A 19,174-nucleotide genomic window follows, 5' to 3' on the forward strand; every position below is an offset into this window, starting at 1 on the left:
AGGCCGAACGGAAACATTCCAAAAGATGAAATAGGGCTGGATAAAGGCTTGATTTTGTATGCCATATTTTTACCAAGTGTTCATGCACATTACGTTGACAAAGAATTTGCACAGAGCTGAACCGAGCTCCGTTTCCAACAATTCCAAGACGGCAATCCATTTGACAACGGACTGATTAGAATTCTGACACCTGGGAAAAATTATATGCTTTGCTTTTGGCCTTGATGAGCAAATCTATTGGCTCCTTTTCCAAGTCAAAATCACTTTTACAGGCAGAGTGCTTCTAGGGTGGTAATATGTGTAAAAAATTGACACCCAGGAAGTTTCAAAACGGGTCAACAATTGGGTGAAATGAAAACTAGTGACTGGGAAGTGAATGAGTGGTATTATGGAGTCTAACGGCAGCAGTGGATTCTTGTGCGTGTGTGTGTTTAGAGTAAATTAAATGTTATCAATACCCAAAAGAAGGAATTGTGGAGTTTATTTTTTACTATAAAACCCAATGTTTACAGCACTGATCTCTCCACAAAAAAAAAAAAAAAAAAAAAAAGAAATCCCACTTACTCTTCCATTGGTGGTGAAGCAGACAGCAGGGTCCCACACCTCGTTCACAACCAATCATTTTGTGGAGTGGAAATGTGTTGTGCACAGCAAAGGTGGTGGTGTGTTTGTTCTTTTGTTTGGAGTTTAAATGTAAACGTCATGCCATTTGCTGGCATTTTAGAGATTTGCACACACAACACTGTTACTTCAATAATGTAACAGAGAGGATCGCACACAGCTTACGCACAAATAAACCTTTATTAGTCGATTGTACCGTAGGAAATATGGCCTACCTAAACACAGGCAACGGTAAGAACAGCAAAAAAAATTTCAATTATATTTATATGATTTATTTGCATAATATGGACAAAAGTTTGTGGAAACCTGACCACAAAATTTCATATGTGCAAATTTAGTCCCCTTATCAACAACTAATTATTTTGGTAAGATAGAGTTTGGAATGTACTTGTGGAGGTTTGTGCTCATTCATTCATTCATTCATTCATTCATCCATATTAATATCCATTTAAAACTTTCTTTCGGCTTCTTCCATTAGGGGTCGCCACAGCGGATCCTCCGCATGTTTGATTTGGCACGTTTTTATGCTGGATGCCCTTCCTAATGCAACCCTCCCCATTTATCCGGCCTTGGGACCGGCACTGAAAGTGGCAGGGGTTGGGTCCCTGACCGGGGATTTGAACCCGGGCAGCAGCGGTGAGAGCGCGGCATCCTGACCACCAGGGGGCCCATATTAATATCCATATAATGTTAGTAAAATCAGGTACTGATGTAGGTGAGGTAAGGAGGCCTGGGGTGCGGTCAATGTTGCAATTCATCTCAATAGAGTTAAGGTCAGAGTTCAATAGGAGGCCAATCCAACCCATGCGAAGCAAATCTTCATGTTGCTGGGACGTTTGGTTTTCCTAGTTCAAGGGAAAATGTTATACTAGCACATCCAGAGACATCCAAAACAATCGTGTGTCTCCAACTTTCTGGTAACAGGTAGAAGAACCACAACATCTTTCGGCTGGGTCTCCACAGCGGATCATCCATCTCCATATCGCTCAGTCCTCAACATCCGACTCTTTCAAACCAGACGACCTCAGCATTCTTCTACCGATATACCCCATGTCCCTCATTTGCATATGACCAAACCATCTCAATCGCGCCTCCCTCGACTAGTCTCCAAAATGTCCTAGCTGCATGGATGAAAATCGCAGCATCTTTGACTTCAGCTCGGTTTCCTGTCTTTTTGTCAATGCTGTTGTGGAAGAATCACGTATGGCTGGAAAAGTCAGGTGTCCCAATACTTTTGTCCATATAGTGTGTGTGAGAAAAATGTATTTTGAAACAGGAAAGGTGAAAACACACACAGACCAAAATACAACAAAATTAATGCTCTGTTTAATTTGTGTTTTTTTATTATTATAACTTCTTGTTATTTCTATTGTAAGTATTTTGCAAAGAAACTTTGGAGTTGCGTTCCATCTGCGACAAGCTTTATCAGGAGCTTCTCACCTGTACGGTGAAATAAAACGTTTGCGTTCACTGCAATTTAGTTTTGTGCGTGCGTGAGTGTGTGTGTATGCAGATATCCTACAGCACACTGGATCTTTATGTGTATCTACATTAAACACTATTTGAAATAGCCTGTGTGTGTGTGTGTATACATATGTGTGTAATTGTATTCAAAAACTCGTCATATGGTGACATAAATGGTGTTTATGGACAAATAGGTGACCAATGGAGTTTCTTCTTATAGATTAAAGTGACTTCCTGATGATTCACATTGCTTTGAGATCATGATGCAAATTTCCTGAGCAGATTCATATTCCTGATTATAGATCGCTGATTATGCATTAAGTTGCTAGAATGGACACTCGCTCGAACACAGCAGTCGACAATTAGAGGCGGGATTTAGCTCTCGTTTGCCGCTTCAGGACCTCACCGAAGAGACGGGCGGCTTCTTCAGCACAGCCACGGTGGATCGTCAGGCCGTAGCCTCCGTGACCGTAGTTATGGATTACCTGTGAAAGACATCATACGCATCAGGTTGCTTTTTTTTTTTTTTTGAAAATCACGAAATCAGACCCAATATCAACCTAAGGTTCAGCAGTGGATTTACTCAAATAAAATAAAGAACTATATTTTAGTCATTAATGAGTCATATTTGTTTTATCGATTGAGTTATATTTAACGACTGCTATGGAATGCCTTCAAGTCATGTGACTTCCTGGTCAGTTATTCAGCTACAGATAAACGTTTTTTCTGTCTCAAGTTTTTGTGGGGGTTAAAACACAAAATGACTGTTAGACAATGTGTGTGTGTGTATATATATATATATATATATATATATATATATATATATATATATATATATATATATATATATATATAGTACAGACCAAAAGTTTAGACACACCTTCTCATTCAAAGAGTTTTCTTTATTTTCATGACTCTGAAAATTGTAGATTCACACTGAAGGCATCAAAACTATGAATTAACACATGTGGAATTATATACTACATAAAAAAGTGTGAAACAACTGAAAATATGTCATATTGTAGGTTCTTCAAAGTATCCACCTTTTGCTTTGATTACTGCTTTGCACACTCTTGGCATTCTCTTGATGAGCTTCAAGAGGTAGTCACCTGAAATGGTCTTCCAACAGTCTTGAAGGAGTTCCCAGAGATGCTTAGCACTTGTTGGCCCTTTTGCCTTCACTCTGCGGTCCAGCTTACCCCAAACCAATCCAAGTACTTTTCACTATTTCTGCCTCCCAGGTCTAACAGGTGTTATAAAAGCTCACCTCGATCATGTGGGCTCCAGAGCGGATGGTCTCTCTTTCCAGCCTGACTTTGCTGCGGACTGGTCTGAGACCCGTCCAGTCCTCCACTATACGAGCATGCTGACATTAGGGGGAAAAAAGCGTACATAATGGTGTATTAATCCGCTTATTATTCAAATGGTTTTATCATTGTTCAGTTTGAGCTAATGCTTTGAAACTAAACATTTATATCAGAATTTATTGGAATTTGGAAGCAAACTGATTTAAAAAATCTTTACATGGGTTTAAAAATTTGTTTCAAATGTGTCAGTTGGTTATCGAGTCCGGATATGGTGAAATTGCATTAGGATTCGATCTATTTAGAATGTGATAAATGGATAATGATTGTCATAGTATAATTCTCTTACTTTTAAGCTGGGCTCCAGGGCACAGGCTCTCTCCCAAATGCCCTTGTGGTCGAAGGAAGTGTTCTTATCATTCCAGTTTCCCACTTGGAATATCCCCCCAACGGTCACCAGACGACTCCTGAAGAAGTAGGAAGCAGGCTTACATTCAGATGAGTGGACATGGTTAATAAAGTTAAAAATTCTGCTTGATGTGGGCCCAAGAAAAAATGTAGTAGGATCGGATATTTATTAGAAGAAAAGACAAGTACGATCTCAGTTTAGAAATAATTTAGCAACAAAAAGACAAAGAGAACCAATTATATACCTATAAATAGCATAAATATATACTATATATCCGATCAGAGCAATCGTTCATTTATTATTTTCTGTTTGTCTCTCAATGCTGGCTGGAAGATGCCAAAGCAATGTTGAGGGCTTAATTAACTCCAAATATTACACACATGGGGTTTGGAGCATGTTTACTGGGAAGGTTGTAGTTTAGTGGTTAAGGCGTTTGCCTTTGGGTCCAAGGGTCTTGAGTTCAAATCCCAGTCACACCAATCTGCCACTCCTAGGCCCCTGAAAACGAGCCCCTTAACCCAATAGCTGCTCAGTTGTATTAATCAGATGAATGTCAGTCACTCTGGATAAAGATGTCTGCCAAATGCTCAATGTAAATGAGACTCAGGAGGGTGGTTGACCCCCTATTATATTATATATTAGACTTGCAAAGAGAAGTGGTGCTCAGAAGCAGAGTATTTTATTTATTTCTTGTGAACACACAACACAGTTGTTCATGGTTATAGGACATTTTGTTATGGGAGACATAAGTTAGACAACTAGCACTGTGAAAGGTCAATTGCAAAATATCATGCAAAAATATCTCAGTACGTTCCCATGTCAATCCCATTAGATCACTTACTCACCCTGGGATGATATACGGAGTACTGTAAGCCCCTGATGTGAAATTGTGCGTCAGGATGAAGTGCTTGATCCAAGGAGCGTCCACCTAATGGAGCGAAACAGGGCCACATTTTAAATCACAGTTATCAAGACTATATACACAGTTACTCATGAATACTTGCTCAACTATTGACATCTGACCTTGATTATCTGTCCTCGGCCTGGAGTAAGCTCCGGATCGGGTTGGAGGTCACCCGATCGAACGCCTGAGCAGTTGACGATAACGTCGGCTCCACTCTCTGCCAGCTACGACACGTCACAAATATCCAAACCCAGAAGCAAAAAAGCCTTTTTTTTACAAATTACATTCCAGGCAGATGGTATAAGGACAACGCTGATATGCTCAGATGCGCAAAAGATAATACATTACATATAATGCAGAGCAATAAAACCCTCAGCACCAACACACTGAACACCTCAGGCCTGAGCTGACTTATGACTCTGATACAAAGTCCAGGTCAAATCGAAATGATTTATGAGTTATTGTATGGACAGGAAGCGGAGTGGCTCGCAAGATGGTGTTGAGACAATCATCTCAGTGGACCTGAGTCTCAGAGGACTGAAATTTCACCAGTGCACATCAACAAAACAACTGTGCTGAGAGTCTTCTTAGGTTCTTGGCTCCTCTGTCCTCTTACAAAACCTAAAGACATCCGAACTCCCCCCTCCATCCTTACAATCTTCTATAGATGGACAATATAGAAGATTGCGACCAGCTGTCTCATTACCCTGACCCCAAAAGATCACCAGGGTCTCTTGACCAAACATTGACACCTCCTATAACAACCGCTGCACAACACACCTTTCACCTCTATCATAGACCTTGATGGACATTTGGCAAGAGAAAGAGGAGCATCTGAGCCACCACAACCAACAGCACTTTCTCTGACACAGTCAGAATACTGAACACCCCTCTGCATTGTAATGCTTACCTAGTTAAATGCCCAACCTTCTATGACCTAACTTTATTTAGGCACTTTATAGAATGCTGACCCTATTGCTATAATTTACAGTATACAACCCATTTCCTGTGTATTGTTGTATTTTGTCCTGCACTCTTTTACCATGGTCCTGGAGAAAAGATATTTCATTCCAAGCTATACAGAGGAACGCACTTTTTAATGACTTAATTGTCTTGACCTCTGAACAAAAATTGTGTTGAATAAGCAGGGAGGGGTCCTGAATGGGAAATTGAGCTAAAACATATACACTATTTAAGCAAAAGTACTGGGACACCTAACCTTTCCAGCTATATGTGGTCCAGCTCCAAACTGTTACTGCAATGTGGGAGGAACACAATTGTGTAAGATGTCTTTGGATGTGCTTATTATTAGCTTAAGGATACCCAAACATGTTCCCCTAAACACAAAGCCAGCTCCAATACGATCGGGTTTACATGGAATGGTGTGGAAGATCTTGAGTGGCCTGTGATGGAGCTCTGACCCTCAACCCTACTGAGATGAATTAGAACACAGCACACTAGGCTCCCTAACCTGCATCAGTACTTGCCTTTACTAATGCATTTGTGCTAAATGATCAGAACAATCCCACAAGAACACAAAAACCATAAGGGGAGGTGGTAGCTCAGCAGTTAAGGCATTGGATAAGGAAGTCTGCCAAATGCCATAAATGTAAATGTAAAATCTAGTGAAACGTGTTCCCGGAAGAGTGGAAGTTTTTATAACAAATCGGTGTGCCAATCAGAAGGGGAGGTGGTAGCCTAGTAGTTAAGGTATGGACTTTGGATCTGGGGGTTCGGTTTGAGTCTTAGCAATACCAGGCTGCCACCCTTGGACCCTTGAGCAAGGCCATTAACCCCCCATGGGTGCTCAGTTGTGGAAATAGTTAAAGTATTCTGCCATGGACAGTTCCAAGCCCGGCTACAAAAGGAGGAGGGTGGGCATTGGGCTAGCAACAAAACTGCTAGGAAAATGGCAAGTAGGCCATCAGGCCCTTGTCGTCCAATGCGCCTTATGACATGGGAGAACTTAAAAAAAAGAAAAAAAACAAAAACAAGCTGTAACATGTGAAGACATTAAACTATATACATATATAATTATGAAATCAGTCTGACCTCTTGGAATGAGTGGATCTTTTTGTGATGAAACTTCACACCTCTTTGCATCAACCTGAAAAACAAAAGAAAGAATTAAACTCCTTGTTGCTCATGGCTTGTGCCTAGCTGAATAAAAGGGAAACATCGGTGTCAACCTGGTAAAACATTCATTAAGGACATCTCTGAGAATAAGCCTAAGCTCTCACCAGTTCATGAGCCAGGGCAGATACGTCTTCCCTTCCAGCATTATAGCGGTGTTAAACCAACCCATGCTGAGAACAACATAATAGAGAAAATGACATTATGGTGAGCATGGAGAACAGTAAAAGAATACTAAGCACAAAATGCTGAGGGAATAACATATCCATGCATATAAATTAATACTAATATGTAATGATTTTATTTGGAATAATTACTTATGAATATAATGGTAGGTAGGTATATAAAGTAATTACACATCAATTTGTATGAGAATAAAAACAGCTTACTATTGATGCCATTTGGCAGATGCCCTTTTCCAGGGCAACCTTTAGCTATCTCATGTATCCAACTGAGTAGTTGAGGGTTAAATGCCTTGATCAAGGGCCCAGCAGTGGTAGCTTGGGATTTGAACTCATGACCTTGTGAACACAAGTCCAACATTTTAACCACTGAGCTACCACTTGTCAGGTGCTGTAACAGTGTGGGGAAAGGTTTTCTGGGCACAGGATTGAGATCATATAATATACTCATATAATTCAATTAAACCACATCCCAAAGGATTTAGATCTGGTGACTGGTGAGGCTACTGTTGAGCACACATTGTCATGTTCATTAAGCCACGTGAATTTTGCTTTGTATCATGCCAGAATTAATCATTAGACGATGATAAATTGTCGTCAGGAAGGTATGCACATAAACAGCTACAATGTTCCAATAGTTTGTAGCCTTGAATTGATAATTGATTGCTATTAACTTGGTCAAACTGTCCCCCCCAAATAAAATCCCTATAGCATTACCCCACCCCCACCAGCCTGGATTGTTCATACAATGTGGGCACCAAATTCTATGCTGAAATTGAGATTTGTTCAACCAGTTTATTTTCTTTACTAAATTGTCCAGTTTTACTGCTCCTGTGTCCACTGCAGCCTCATCTTTCTCCTCTGGGTTGAAAGTAGAACCTTAAGTAGTCATCTGAGATGCTTTTCTACACACCACTCTTGTTATACACAGTGGTTATCTGATTTGCTGTAGCCTGTTGAACAGCTTTAACCTACTGCTCTCATTGCATTTCTTTAATGCACCATTTTAGACAGTGTTTTAGATGGAAAAAATCCCATGAAATCAGCAGTTATAGAGATACTCAAACCAGCCCTTCAGGTACCAACAATCATGCCATGGGTTGAAACACGGGGATCACATTTTTTAAGAGCACCAAGGTTAACAATGCAGTCAACAATGAGAACAGCAACAGAAGCAGATCAATTATTCAGATCGACGCTTCCAGATTTTAGCGTTTATTTGACTTTTGTAATGTCTTAAAATAATGTGTGTACCTGTATCCAGGAAACATATCGAGCTCACGCTGGGTGAGTTCCCGAAACCCCAACACTATATCCCTAAATGAAGGCTCCTGCAGAGGAAGAGACACTCACATTATTATTCACTTTTGACATACAGTGTATTGGGTAAGTAATTAGACTGTGATTCATTGTTTGTTGTTCCTGTTTGCCAGAATATTGGATATTCAGCGAAACAAAGCCAGTAAAGCTGAAGTACTTTCCGCTTTGTTAATGGTATTAACATCTCTATTAATAGAAGTGTACAGTATATACAGTATAATCCTACCATCTGATGTCACCTAGAAGAGGATGAACTCCCTTTAAGTCTGGTTCATATCAGGATGTATTCCTCATATTGTGTCAGGGAGAAATTATTTCCCATCCACCAGCTCATCAGGGATCTAAATCTACATCTGGACTATGGATTAAAAACATTTTCTACTTGGTAGCTCATACACTATTTTGGACAAATGTTTGTGGACACCAAGATTGGTATGGGGTTTTTGAACATACCATTCCACGTTTGGTCCCCATTTGCTATTATAATATCCTCCACATGTCTGGGAGGATTTTCTAGATTTTGGAGTGTGCTTGTAAAGATTTGTGCTTATTCAGCCACAAGGGTGGTAGTAAAGTCAGGTACTGATGTAGGTCAGTTAAAGAGGCCTGGGGTGCAATCTGCATTCCAATTCATCCCAATGGTGTTCAATAGGGATGCAGTCATAGCTCTTACAATCGTACACACATTTTTAACCCATGTAAAGCAGATTTTCATGGAGCTGACTTTGTGCACAGGGGCATTGTCAAGCTGGAACAAATTTTAGTCTCCTAGTTCAATTCTAAGACAGCCAATACATTTGTGAGCCTCCAAGTTTGCGGTAACAGCTGGAAAAGTCAGGTGTCCCAATACTTTTAATTCATTTTAATAGTGTTCAAGTTATATACATTTCGTGGACACCTGACCTATACTCCAAACCACCAATAATATAGGTCTGGACTCCTAACACCCCCACATTTGCTTCTATATCACCCTCTAATATTCTGGAAAGGATTCTTATAGGATTTTATAATGTGGCTGTAAGGATTTGTAGGTGCATCATTTAAAAAAAAAACCAGCTCCAAACAGCAATGATGCGTGTTGTGGAACGAAGCGGGCACCTGGGCACTTCTTTTTTTAAAGCGCTTTTAAATGAGCAGACGGGGCACAGTCATGAGGTTCTAACTGGTAATGACACTGACATTACCTTTCTTATACCATTCTTGTAGAAGGCTTTTATGAATGGAGTCGTCAACTCTGAGTTCCACAATTTTCTGTTTGACTGTGCCACAGTGTATAAAGTTAGTAAATTACATAACAGTATTGGCACTAATGTGGAACTGATTAGATCTATTAATCAGCCTAAAAACTATACAGCAATATTTACACAGAATGTCCACAGATTTTAAACAGGCCAAGAGCAGGAGGGCAGGTTAACATGCTAAAAATTACATTGATGCATTTTAGAAAGCCAGGAAACAAGTTTTGCATTGAAATGCCTGGAACAATATTAACTGTATTAATATGTGACACGTCTTCTCCAGTTAGAGGGTTTGGGCAAAATTTTATTTTATATTAATATTAAGAATTATCTTATAGATATTTGGCTGAATATTATACATTCATGAAGTTAATATCGGTGTATTTGTTTCCCAATCCAAATGTATAAGTTAGTAAGTTACACTACTGCATATGGACAATAATTGGTGGAAACCTAAGAATTATTTTTGTATGTGAAATTTAAAAAGTTTGAACTTAGATTTATCAATGCTATTTTTATTTTTTATAATTGAACTATTATATCTCTATCTCACAAATAAACAAACAACAGAAAAAAGGTGTTTTACCGGGGCTTGTCGGGTGCACAGGTTGTAGCCAGACTGCAGGAATATTCCCATTTGCACACAGTCAGGAGAGTTGAGGAAACTCAGAAGGTAATCAAATGTTTCTTTGTTCCATTTTCTGGAAGAAAAAAAAAACGGAAGCAAAGAGAATGACATCAAGAGGCTGCATCGCTCGTGAGCACTCACACACTGGGGAAAAATGCTGGAGAAGATACTCCAAAGATGCAAAAAGTGTTGGGAATTGTTTTGATGGAATTGAAAATTGGGTTGGGACTTGATCTGTATGGCAAATATAGTGGACTGTAATTGGCAAAAAAATTGGAGAGGGGGATATAGAAGTAGAAATGGCCCAATTATTATGTATATTTGCTGGTCATAGAACCAAAAATAGAAATAAATAATGACAACTATAAATAAAAAAAAAAAATGCTTTGCGTTTGTTGCTTCTTGGAAGTACCTATTGTTCTTAAGGCTTAATGCTAGTCTGAAACGCTATTCTAAGGACACTAAATGACCATTATCACCTGGAATAAGGTTATTAGATATCTAGCTGAGCAGAAGCTGAGTGTTCAGCCCCCTGCCACATAAAATTTGGTTCATTTCCCGCCCTTACGTCTCCTGGATGTTGCCTTTGTCATATAGGTACGGCTGCCACAGTCCTGCTGCTCCGTCGCTGGTGGTCAGAGGAGTGAAGACGTCAGCGTAGACATCGATATTCAAGGGCCGGGCTTTGTCGTGGTAATGCTCGTAAATGCTCTGGGCTGTGGAAAGGCCGATGACCCCGGCTCCGATGATTGCTACTCGCATGGCTGCAAAGAGACAATATTAAAGCAACATTCGGCTGTATTTCCGTGCATCAGTTTACAAATGTGTGACAATTTATGGATTATAATTTCTTGTAGCATATTTGCTTCCTTTGCAGATTTCACAGTGAGCTATTGTGGTAGGGAGAGTTGCCTCAGCCTTTTAAAAAGGTTGTAATAAATTTATGAGTCACTAAAGAGGTCTATCTATTTGTTGTGCAATGGCAAGCTAAAATGACTGCCACAAACACCTTTCACGGATCCGACCAATGGTACACACTTTTTCACTGAATAGCATACATCACCTGACTGCTTGCTCAATTCATGCTAAGGGGCAAGACCTATTGGCACAATAGAGTTGGCTGATGGAGTCAAATCTCTCCATTCGTTTGGAATAAAGCAAGAAATACACCAGGAATTACGAGCAAAAGCAGCATGGGAAATCAAAGCCTATCTCTTAGCCAGAATGGGGCCCATGTGGCGTTGTTGCTCAATTCTGTACAACGTTGGAAAAATCAGTGGCAGAGGAGTAAACACATATGCTAGGTGATGCGTCCTGTTCTAGTCGACTGACAGGCTCTGCCAGAGAAAACCTCAGCCAGTCACCGAGCCACTTTATACGTTGTGCATGGAAATTAATGCTGACCAGATTTACTGACTCAGTCCTGCATCTGCATGGCCTGCATTACCTCTGACACCCCCCAAAAAGGGGAGGGTCTTAAAGAACCCTGTCAAAGTCTAAAGTTGAACAAAAAACGCTGATGTAGTTGCTGTTCAATGTGCAAAGTTTTAATCCGTAAAACATTTCAGAGTTGTGATCTGCTGGCTCGTTGCTGGTTTGGGGAAGAAGAAATGTACAGTAGAACCACGAAGGGTCTGCACAGCAGGGTCTTAGGGCGTGACTCTCCCTGATTACCTTTAGTGCGAGGCATATGAAGCTGATTTAGTATTCATTCTCCAAAATTCAGAAAACAGTCAATAAATTACGAGTCGGCATGAACAAATAACAGTAAACAACTTGTTTAACCAAATATACAGTTTTTGGCCCAACAACTCACTGTTTGTGACCACTGTGTATGGGATATTCAAGTTTGCCACAGAACCTACATTACACTGGTTAGATGATTATACATTAAACTTTTTGAAAATACAGTACTGTACTGTAAATAGAAAATTGAAAAAAGAAAAAAAAAGAAACAGAAAAAAGAAAGTTCATCAAATCTAATCAAATCAAATTTTATTTGTCACATACACATACATACAAATTTGATTTGATTTGATTAACTTTCTTTTTTCCGTTTTCTATAAGTTCATACAGGTTATACCATAAAAATCTCACTCTGGCAACCCAACTCGTGCCATGTTCACAGCTGGTGGATTTCTCTTACATTAAATCATACAATAAATGAGATAACCCACATAAAAACACCAGATGACCAGTTGCAAGCGAATAAGGGTTAAAACAGCACAGAAAAGTTAATAACTTTCAACTATTCTCTTTTAAACATCTGAAACAAGATGGCAATAAATATAAAATATTTATTTGTTTGATTTTTTCAAAGGGGATTTTTTTTTTTTTTTTTTTACATATCTAATAAATCGCTCTATCTATTCTTTACAGACTCTGTTTTAAATGGACCTTAGCCTCTTGCACTTTTATTACTCATTATATGACACCATAACAGCCATCATGCATTGTGTATTGTTATAACTCACACAAATACAAAGGACCTGCTACAAGCTTATGAATATATATTGAATATTGCATTTATCCTTAAAATACATAGAGCTGTGCAAAACATATATGTTTGATATGACTTCACACACTCATGACACTGAGCAACTGCTTTATGTAACATGGAATATATCCTCAGTTCTGTATTGGTTTTGCTTGTGAAGAATGCGTAATGCTGGCCAATGCAAAACAATGCCAGCTTGATATTAATATTATTATGAATTATTAGTATAATTATTTTGTTGCGCACAAAACCAGAAGTGCATTGTTTCCTAGCACATTTTGAAATGTATGACACAGCCTATTGTCTTCCTCGAAGTTTTTCTTTTCATTTCTCCATGTAAGATAGATTTTATAAGATGTTAAGTTTGCGGTTTAAATTTAAAAGAAATAGACTTACCAGAGCTCGGTTGCGCTTCTTCCTGCAGACGAACTTACAAGCTGCAGCAGTGTTATGTAACACTGTACAAAGTAACACAGTGCTGTGTTGAAAAGCTCCAACCTCTAAACTACACTCCAAATGAACTTTATTGTAATTCCCTAGGCCTGGGCCTAGGGTGCAGTCAGTGTTTCAATTCACTGCAAAGGTTTATTCAAATTTCTATGGAATGAGACTCAAGATCTTCCATTTCAACCCATGCAAACCAAATCTTCATGAAGCTGAATTCAAGTTCAAGTAAAGTGAAAATTTTATTAAATATATTACTTATATACAAATATATTACTTTTTACTCAGCTACCTTTTGTGAAATCAGTCATTCTTAAAAAGTGAGTACACCCCTTACATTTCAGCAACCATTTTAGTATATCTTCTCAAGGGACAATACAATAGAAATAAAACTTGGATATACTGTAGAGCAGTAGTGGGCCGTCAGGGCCAGCAAGGCCTTCTCTGCTGGCCTATACACATCAGAAGCACTGACCTATATTTACAACCTAAATTCTAATATTTGCTCCTTGAAATTGTATTAATTTATTCCCAACAGTTTATTCTCTTCATTTTGTAACATTTCTCTTGGCTGTACTGCTTCCAGTCAGGTATGTGTACGTTAGATATTTGTCCAATCAGATTTCAGCTACTATGTCCTGCCATGTCAATCTAATCTGCCCAGGGCCTTCACAATCAGTAATGCTGGCCATTGTACCTTAGTACCCATATTATAAATTGCTAAAGAAAATAGTTTCTTTAAGCAATCAGATTTAAAATTTGCCTCACAGGGCCAGAATAGCGTCAGCAGTTTTCCGTCCTCTGATTGGTTGGTCAGAGGGAAACCGTTACAGCCAAGTTTGACTGGCAAATCACGTGGGTAGCTCTGCACACATTAATACATCAGAGTTAGACTTTTTATGCCCACAATGGCTGACGGAGAAAGAGAAATTGATTTGGTCTCGAACATTCTTAAAAATCTATTTTTAAGAAAAAGCTAGACATCGTGAGGAGAGGTCGGTCAATCCCGAAGCTAGCTAGCTTGTCTCAGCCCAGGAAGTGGTACCACTGGCTTACAGTTTCTGAGGAGCACTGCAGATTATGAGTCTGCATCTTTGTTGAGTAGGTTGTATTTCATTTTTTTATGTTTTTGTTAAGTTATTAGACAAATGTTGATTCTGAATTGCTCCAGATGATGTAGGTGCACAGTTGCGGCTGTAGTGTAGAGGTTTGGAACTTGCTTTAGTAAAATGGTATTCACCCTCCATATGTAAAATGCCACGCTTTGTTATATTGCCTTTTTGTATTGTTTTGTTGGTTTTTATAATTGCGATGTGACAGTGGTGGTATTAAGGGGTGGATTAAGTCGGGTAAGTCCCCACTGAAGGCCCAGGTTCCAAATGCACGGCCCGCCACCACTTTAGTGCAGTCAATGTACAGCTTGTATGGCAGTACAGATTTACTACTTCTTCACTCGAGTAGACTCTGGCACTGAGTACTTGAAAGTATTGCTTGAGGATGTCCCACAGGTGCTCAATAGGGTTCTGGTCTGGAGACATACTCCATCACCATCAACTTTAGCTTCCTTAGCAAGGCAGTTGTCATCTTGGCAGTGTGTTTGGGGTCATTATTATGTTGGAAAACCACTGTTTAGTCACGTTTCTGAAGGGAGGGCATCATGTTCTGCTTCAGAATGTCACAGTACATGTTGGAAACCATGTTTTCCTTAATTAATCACAACTCTCCAGTACCATTAACACTCATGCAGCCCCAGACCATGATGCTTGCAGACCAGCACAATGCTTGACTGTAGGCAAGACACAATTTTCTTGGTTCTCCTCACCACGGTGTCGCCACACATCTGAGCCAACAAGTATATCTTAGTCTTATAAGAGCACAGGACATAGTTCCAGAAATTCATGGTCTTGGACAGGTCATCTTCAGCAAACTGTTTGTAGGCTTTCTTGTAAGTCAACTTCAAAAGAGGCTTCCTTCTGAGCCATGGCCATGTAAACCGAGTTGTCCCTATGGTCAGCATGACGCTACACACACACACACACACACACACACACACACACACACACACACACACACATTACACTTTCACTTTTCCTCCGTTCTCGCTACAGCGCTGTGGGTGCACACACACGCCAGGTAGCACGCCGCTCGCACTCGCGCGCGCGCGCACACACACACACACGCGAAATGACTTCCTAATTCTTTGTGTACATGTTATTTATGTTTCCTTTTGTTTGTTGTTTGTTGTTTAAGTTCTATGTACTCACCTGTTTGTTGCGTCGGTCTTCCGGGTGAGCTTGAACGGCAGCCAACCGGAGCGCTGAATAGTTAAACCGAAAGTCGGCAAGTTTATTTTGATAGGACATTTTTTTTGTGATTATTATTATTATTGGTATTGTTATAATGTTGTTATTATTATTGTTATTATGTTTATTATTTATTATGATATATATAATGTTATTACGCCATTCTATGACTGGCTACCAAATACCAAACCCCTTTGGGTGAAATGGTTGAGTCCAAGGGGAGGGGCTTACACTATATAAACCAGTCTCCCACTTCAATTTCGGGTGGGAGTTGTAGGAGTGTTGTTTTGTGGAGTTGGAGAGCGGTTGTAATGAATGCACATGAGCAGGTGCTCCTACTTTGTATATAGGTTTCTTAATGTTCCTCAGATTTTCTTTATTTTTGGTTTTTTCCCACTTGTTTTTTTTCTGTGGAGTTGTATATATTTTGGACTTTGCACTTGAGCATGCTGTAAATAAACACCACTTTACACGGACCATCACAGCGAGTATTGCCATAATTTGGGTAGAAGGCGAACCCGTAAGGCCGCTCTACCACAACTGACAAACGAATCTTTCGCTTCTGCAACCTTTAAAGCAATGCTGAAGCACTCGTGTATCCGTTTTTTTAAGCAGTTTCTGCACCTGATGCACAGTACGAGACCTCAACTTCACCGATGGACCCTTGCGAGGTCTGTTCTAAATGAAACCCATCTTGGGAAAGCCTCTTTATGACCCTGGCTACTGTACTGTAACTCAGTTTCAGGATGTTACTGATCTTCTTATAGCCTAGGCCATGTTTGTGGAGAGCAACAATTCTAATCCTGTCCATCGTTGTCACTCCCAATGGAAAACCTCTACATCCTCAGCTCTGCTACCTCCAGCTCCATCTCCTGTCTTTTAGTCAATGCCACTGTCTCTAAACCGTACAACATTGCAGGTCTCACCACAGTCCTATACACTTTTCCTTTAACTCTTGCAGATTCTCTTCTATCACAAATCACTCCTGCCACTCTTCTCCACCCACTCCCCTCTGCCTGCACTCTTTTCTTCACTTCTCTAACACACTCTCCATTACTTTGCACTGTTTATCCCAGGTACCTGAACTCCTCCACCTTCTCCACCTTTTCTCCCTGCAACCGCACCACACCACTGCCCTCCCTCTCATTTACACACCTGTACTCTGTTTTACCCCCACTGGCTTTCCTTCCCCTTCTCCCCAGCGCATATCTCCACCTCTCTAGGCTGCTCCCTACTCTCACCACAAATAACAATATCATCCGCAAACATCATGGTCCATGAAGACTCCTGTTTGACCTCGTCCATCAACCTGTCCATCACCACTGCAAACAGGAAAGGGCTCAGACCCGATCCTTAATGCAATCCAACTACACCTTAAACCAGTCTGTTGTTCCTACTGCACACTTCACTGCTGTCACACTGTCCTCGTACATGTCCTGTACCATCCTCACATACTTCTCTGACACACCTGACTTTCTCATACAGTACCACAACTCCTTTCTCGGCACTCTATCATACGCTTTCTCTAAATCCACAAACACACAATGCAACTCCTTCTGACCTTCTCAGTACTTCTCCATCAACATTCTCAAAGCAAATAATGCGTCTGTGGTGCTCTTCCTCGGCATGAGACCATACTGCTGCTCACAGATAGTCACCTCTTCTCTCAGCCTGGCTTCCATTACTCTTTTTCATAAATTCATGGTGTGACTGATTAACTTTATATCCCTGTAGTTACTGCAGGTCTGCACATCTCCCTTATTCTTAAAGATCGATACCAGAACAATTCTTCTCCATTCCTCAGGCATCCTCTCACCTTCCAAAATCCTGTTAAACAATCTTGTTAAAAACTCCACTGCCATCTCTCCTAAACATTGTCACATGTCATAACAATGTCATCCGGTCCTACCGACTTTCCACTCTTCATCCTCTTAATCACTTCTTAATCATGCCAACTCACTTCCTCCATACTAATCCTATCCACTTCCTGCTTCACCGTCTCCACACCATCCAACCTTCTCGCTCTCATTTTCCACATTCATCAGCTGCTCAAAATACTCCCTCCATCTTCTTAACGCACTCTCCTCACTAGTCAACACATTTCCAATCTCCATCCTTTATTGCTCTAACTTGCAGCACATCCTTCCCAGCTCGGTCCCTCTGCCTGGCCAATCGGTACAAATCCTTTTCTCCTCCCTTAGTGTCCAACTTCTCATACAGCTCCTCATATGCCTTTTCCTTGGTTTTCTCCACATCCATCTTTACCTGCTACCGCATCTCCATGCACTCCTGCCAACTTTTCTCATCACTCTGTCGATCCCAATTCTGTTTCTCCAACCTCTTTCTTCTTATGCTGTCCTGCACTTCCTCAATCCACCACCACGACTCTTTGTCTTCCTTTCTATTTCGAGATGTCAGACAAAGTACCTTTCTAGCTGTCTCCCTTATCACTTCTGCAGTAGTTGCCCAATCATCCAGCACCTCTCTACCACCACCACCATCCCTGAATCTCACACTACAGTCTTCCTCCTTCAGTTTCCACCATCTAATTCTTTTTTCAGTCCTCACTTTCCTCTTCTTCTTCACTTGCAAATCCATCCTACAGACCACCATCCAATGCGGTCTAGCTACATTTTCCCCTGCCAACACCTTACAGTCTCCAATCTCTTTCAGGTTGCATCTCCTGCATAGAACATCCTCCACTCTTATACGTCACCCTATAATCCTCCTTCTTCTTAAAATAAGTACTCACCACTGCCATTTCCATCCTTTTAGCAAAATCTACCACCATCGTCCCTTCCACATTCTTCTCCTTAAAGCCATACCTACCCATCACCTCTGTTCCCTTCTCCTACATGCCCATTAAAGTCTGCCCCAATCACCAATCTCTCTTTCCTAGGTACACCTTCTACCACTCCATCTAACTAACTCCAGAATTTTTCCTTCTTCTCCATCTCACAACCCACTCATGGAGCATAAGCACTGATGACATTTATCATCACCCCTTCAACTTCCAGCTTCATGTTCATCACACTATCAGAAACTCTCTTTACCTCCACTACACTCTTACTGTACTCTTCCTTCAGAATCACCCCTGCACCATTTCTCTTTCCATCCACACCATGATAGAACAGTTTAAACCCCCCCTCCAATTCTCCTGGCTTCCTCCATTTCCACTTGGTCTCCTGAACACACAACATGTCTACCTTTCTCCTTTTCATCATATCAGATACCGCTCTCCATTTACCAGTCATAGTACTAACATTTAATGTACCAACCCTAACCTCCACTTCTCCATTTTCTGCTGTCTCTGTAGACGTCTTCCTCCTCTCCTTCTCCTCCTTTAGCCAACAGTAGCCCAATTTCCACCAGTACCCTGTTGGCTAACAATACCTGTGGCGGTCATTGGTAACCTGGGCCTCGACCGATCCGGTATGAAATTCTGATTCCTAAACCGCATATTTGATTTGCCACGTTTTAAGCTGGATGCCCTTCCTAACGCAACCCTCCCCATTTGTCTGGGCTTGGGGCCGTCACTAAGAGTGCACTGGCATGTGCAACCCTAATGGCTGGGTTGATGTTTTGAGAGCATATGCAGGTCAAATGCAGGTCAATAGCTAAAATTTCACCTGTGAAGAGGTTGGGCCAAATTTTTTAAGTCAGACAACTGGGTTAGACCATCTTTAAAACAGCTGTTAATTTTGGTGGTGTTCCTGATATGCAGTGG

General features: G+C 40.5%; 1 protein-coding gene across 2 annotated transcripts; it reads right to left on the reverse strand.

Annotated features, from left to right (window-relative positions):
• Positions 1–1,942: 1,942 nt before the first annotated feature.
• Positions 1,943–15,565, reverse strand: LOC124380481 (D-amino-acid oxidase-like). 2 transcript variants are annotated; one of them, XM_046841523.1, is made up of 11 exons: positions 15,409–15,565; positions 10,772–10,967; positions 10,162–10,276; positions 8,272–8,348; positions 6,943–7,008; positions 6,755–6,809; positions 4,822–4,926; positions 4,644–4,726; positions 3,739–3,856; positions 3,353–3,451; positions 1,943–2,570 (listed from the first exon to the last, which is right to left on the reverse strand). In XM_046841523.1, the coding sequence occupies exons 2-11, from the start codon at positions 10,963–10,965 to the stop codon at positions 2,448–2,450; spliced, it is 1,035 nt and encodes a 344-aa protein (XP_046697479.1). In that variant the 5' UTR covers positions 10,966–10,967; positions 15,409–15,565; the 3' UTR covers positions 1,943–2,447. The 2 variants fall into 2 exon arrangements, with proteins under 2 accessions (XP_046697479.1, XP_046697478.1); XM_046841522.1 differs by lacking the exon at positions 15,409–15,565 and adding an exon at positions 13,097–13,213.
• Between the last annotated feature and the right edge of the window lie 3,609 nt (positions 15,566–19,174).

This window comes from Silurus meridionalis, chromosome 27, assembly GCF_014805685.1.
Source record: "Silurus meridionalis isolate SWU-2019-XX chromosome 27, ASM1480568v1, whole genome shotgun sequence".
Classification (NCBI taxonomy): Eukaryota; Metazoa; Chordata; class Actinopteri; order Siluriformes; family Siluridae; genus Silurus; species Silurus meridionalis.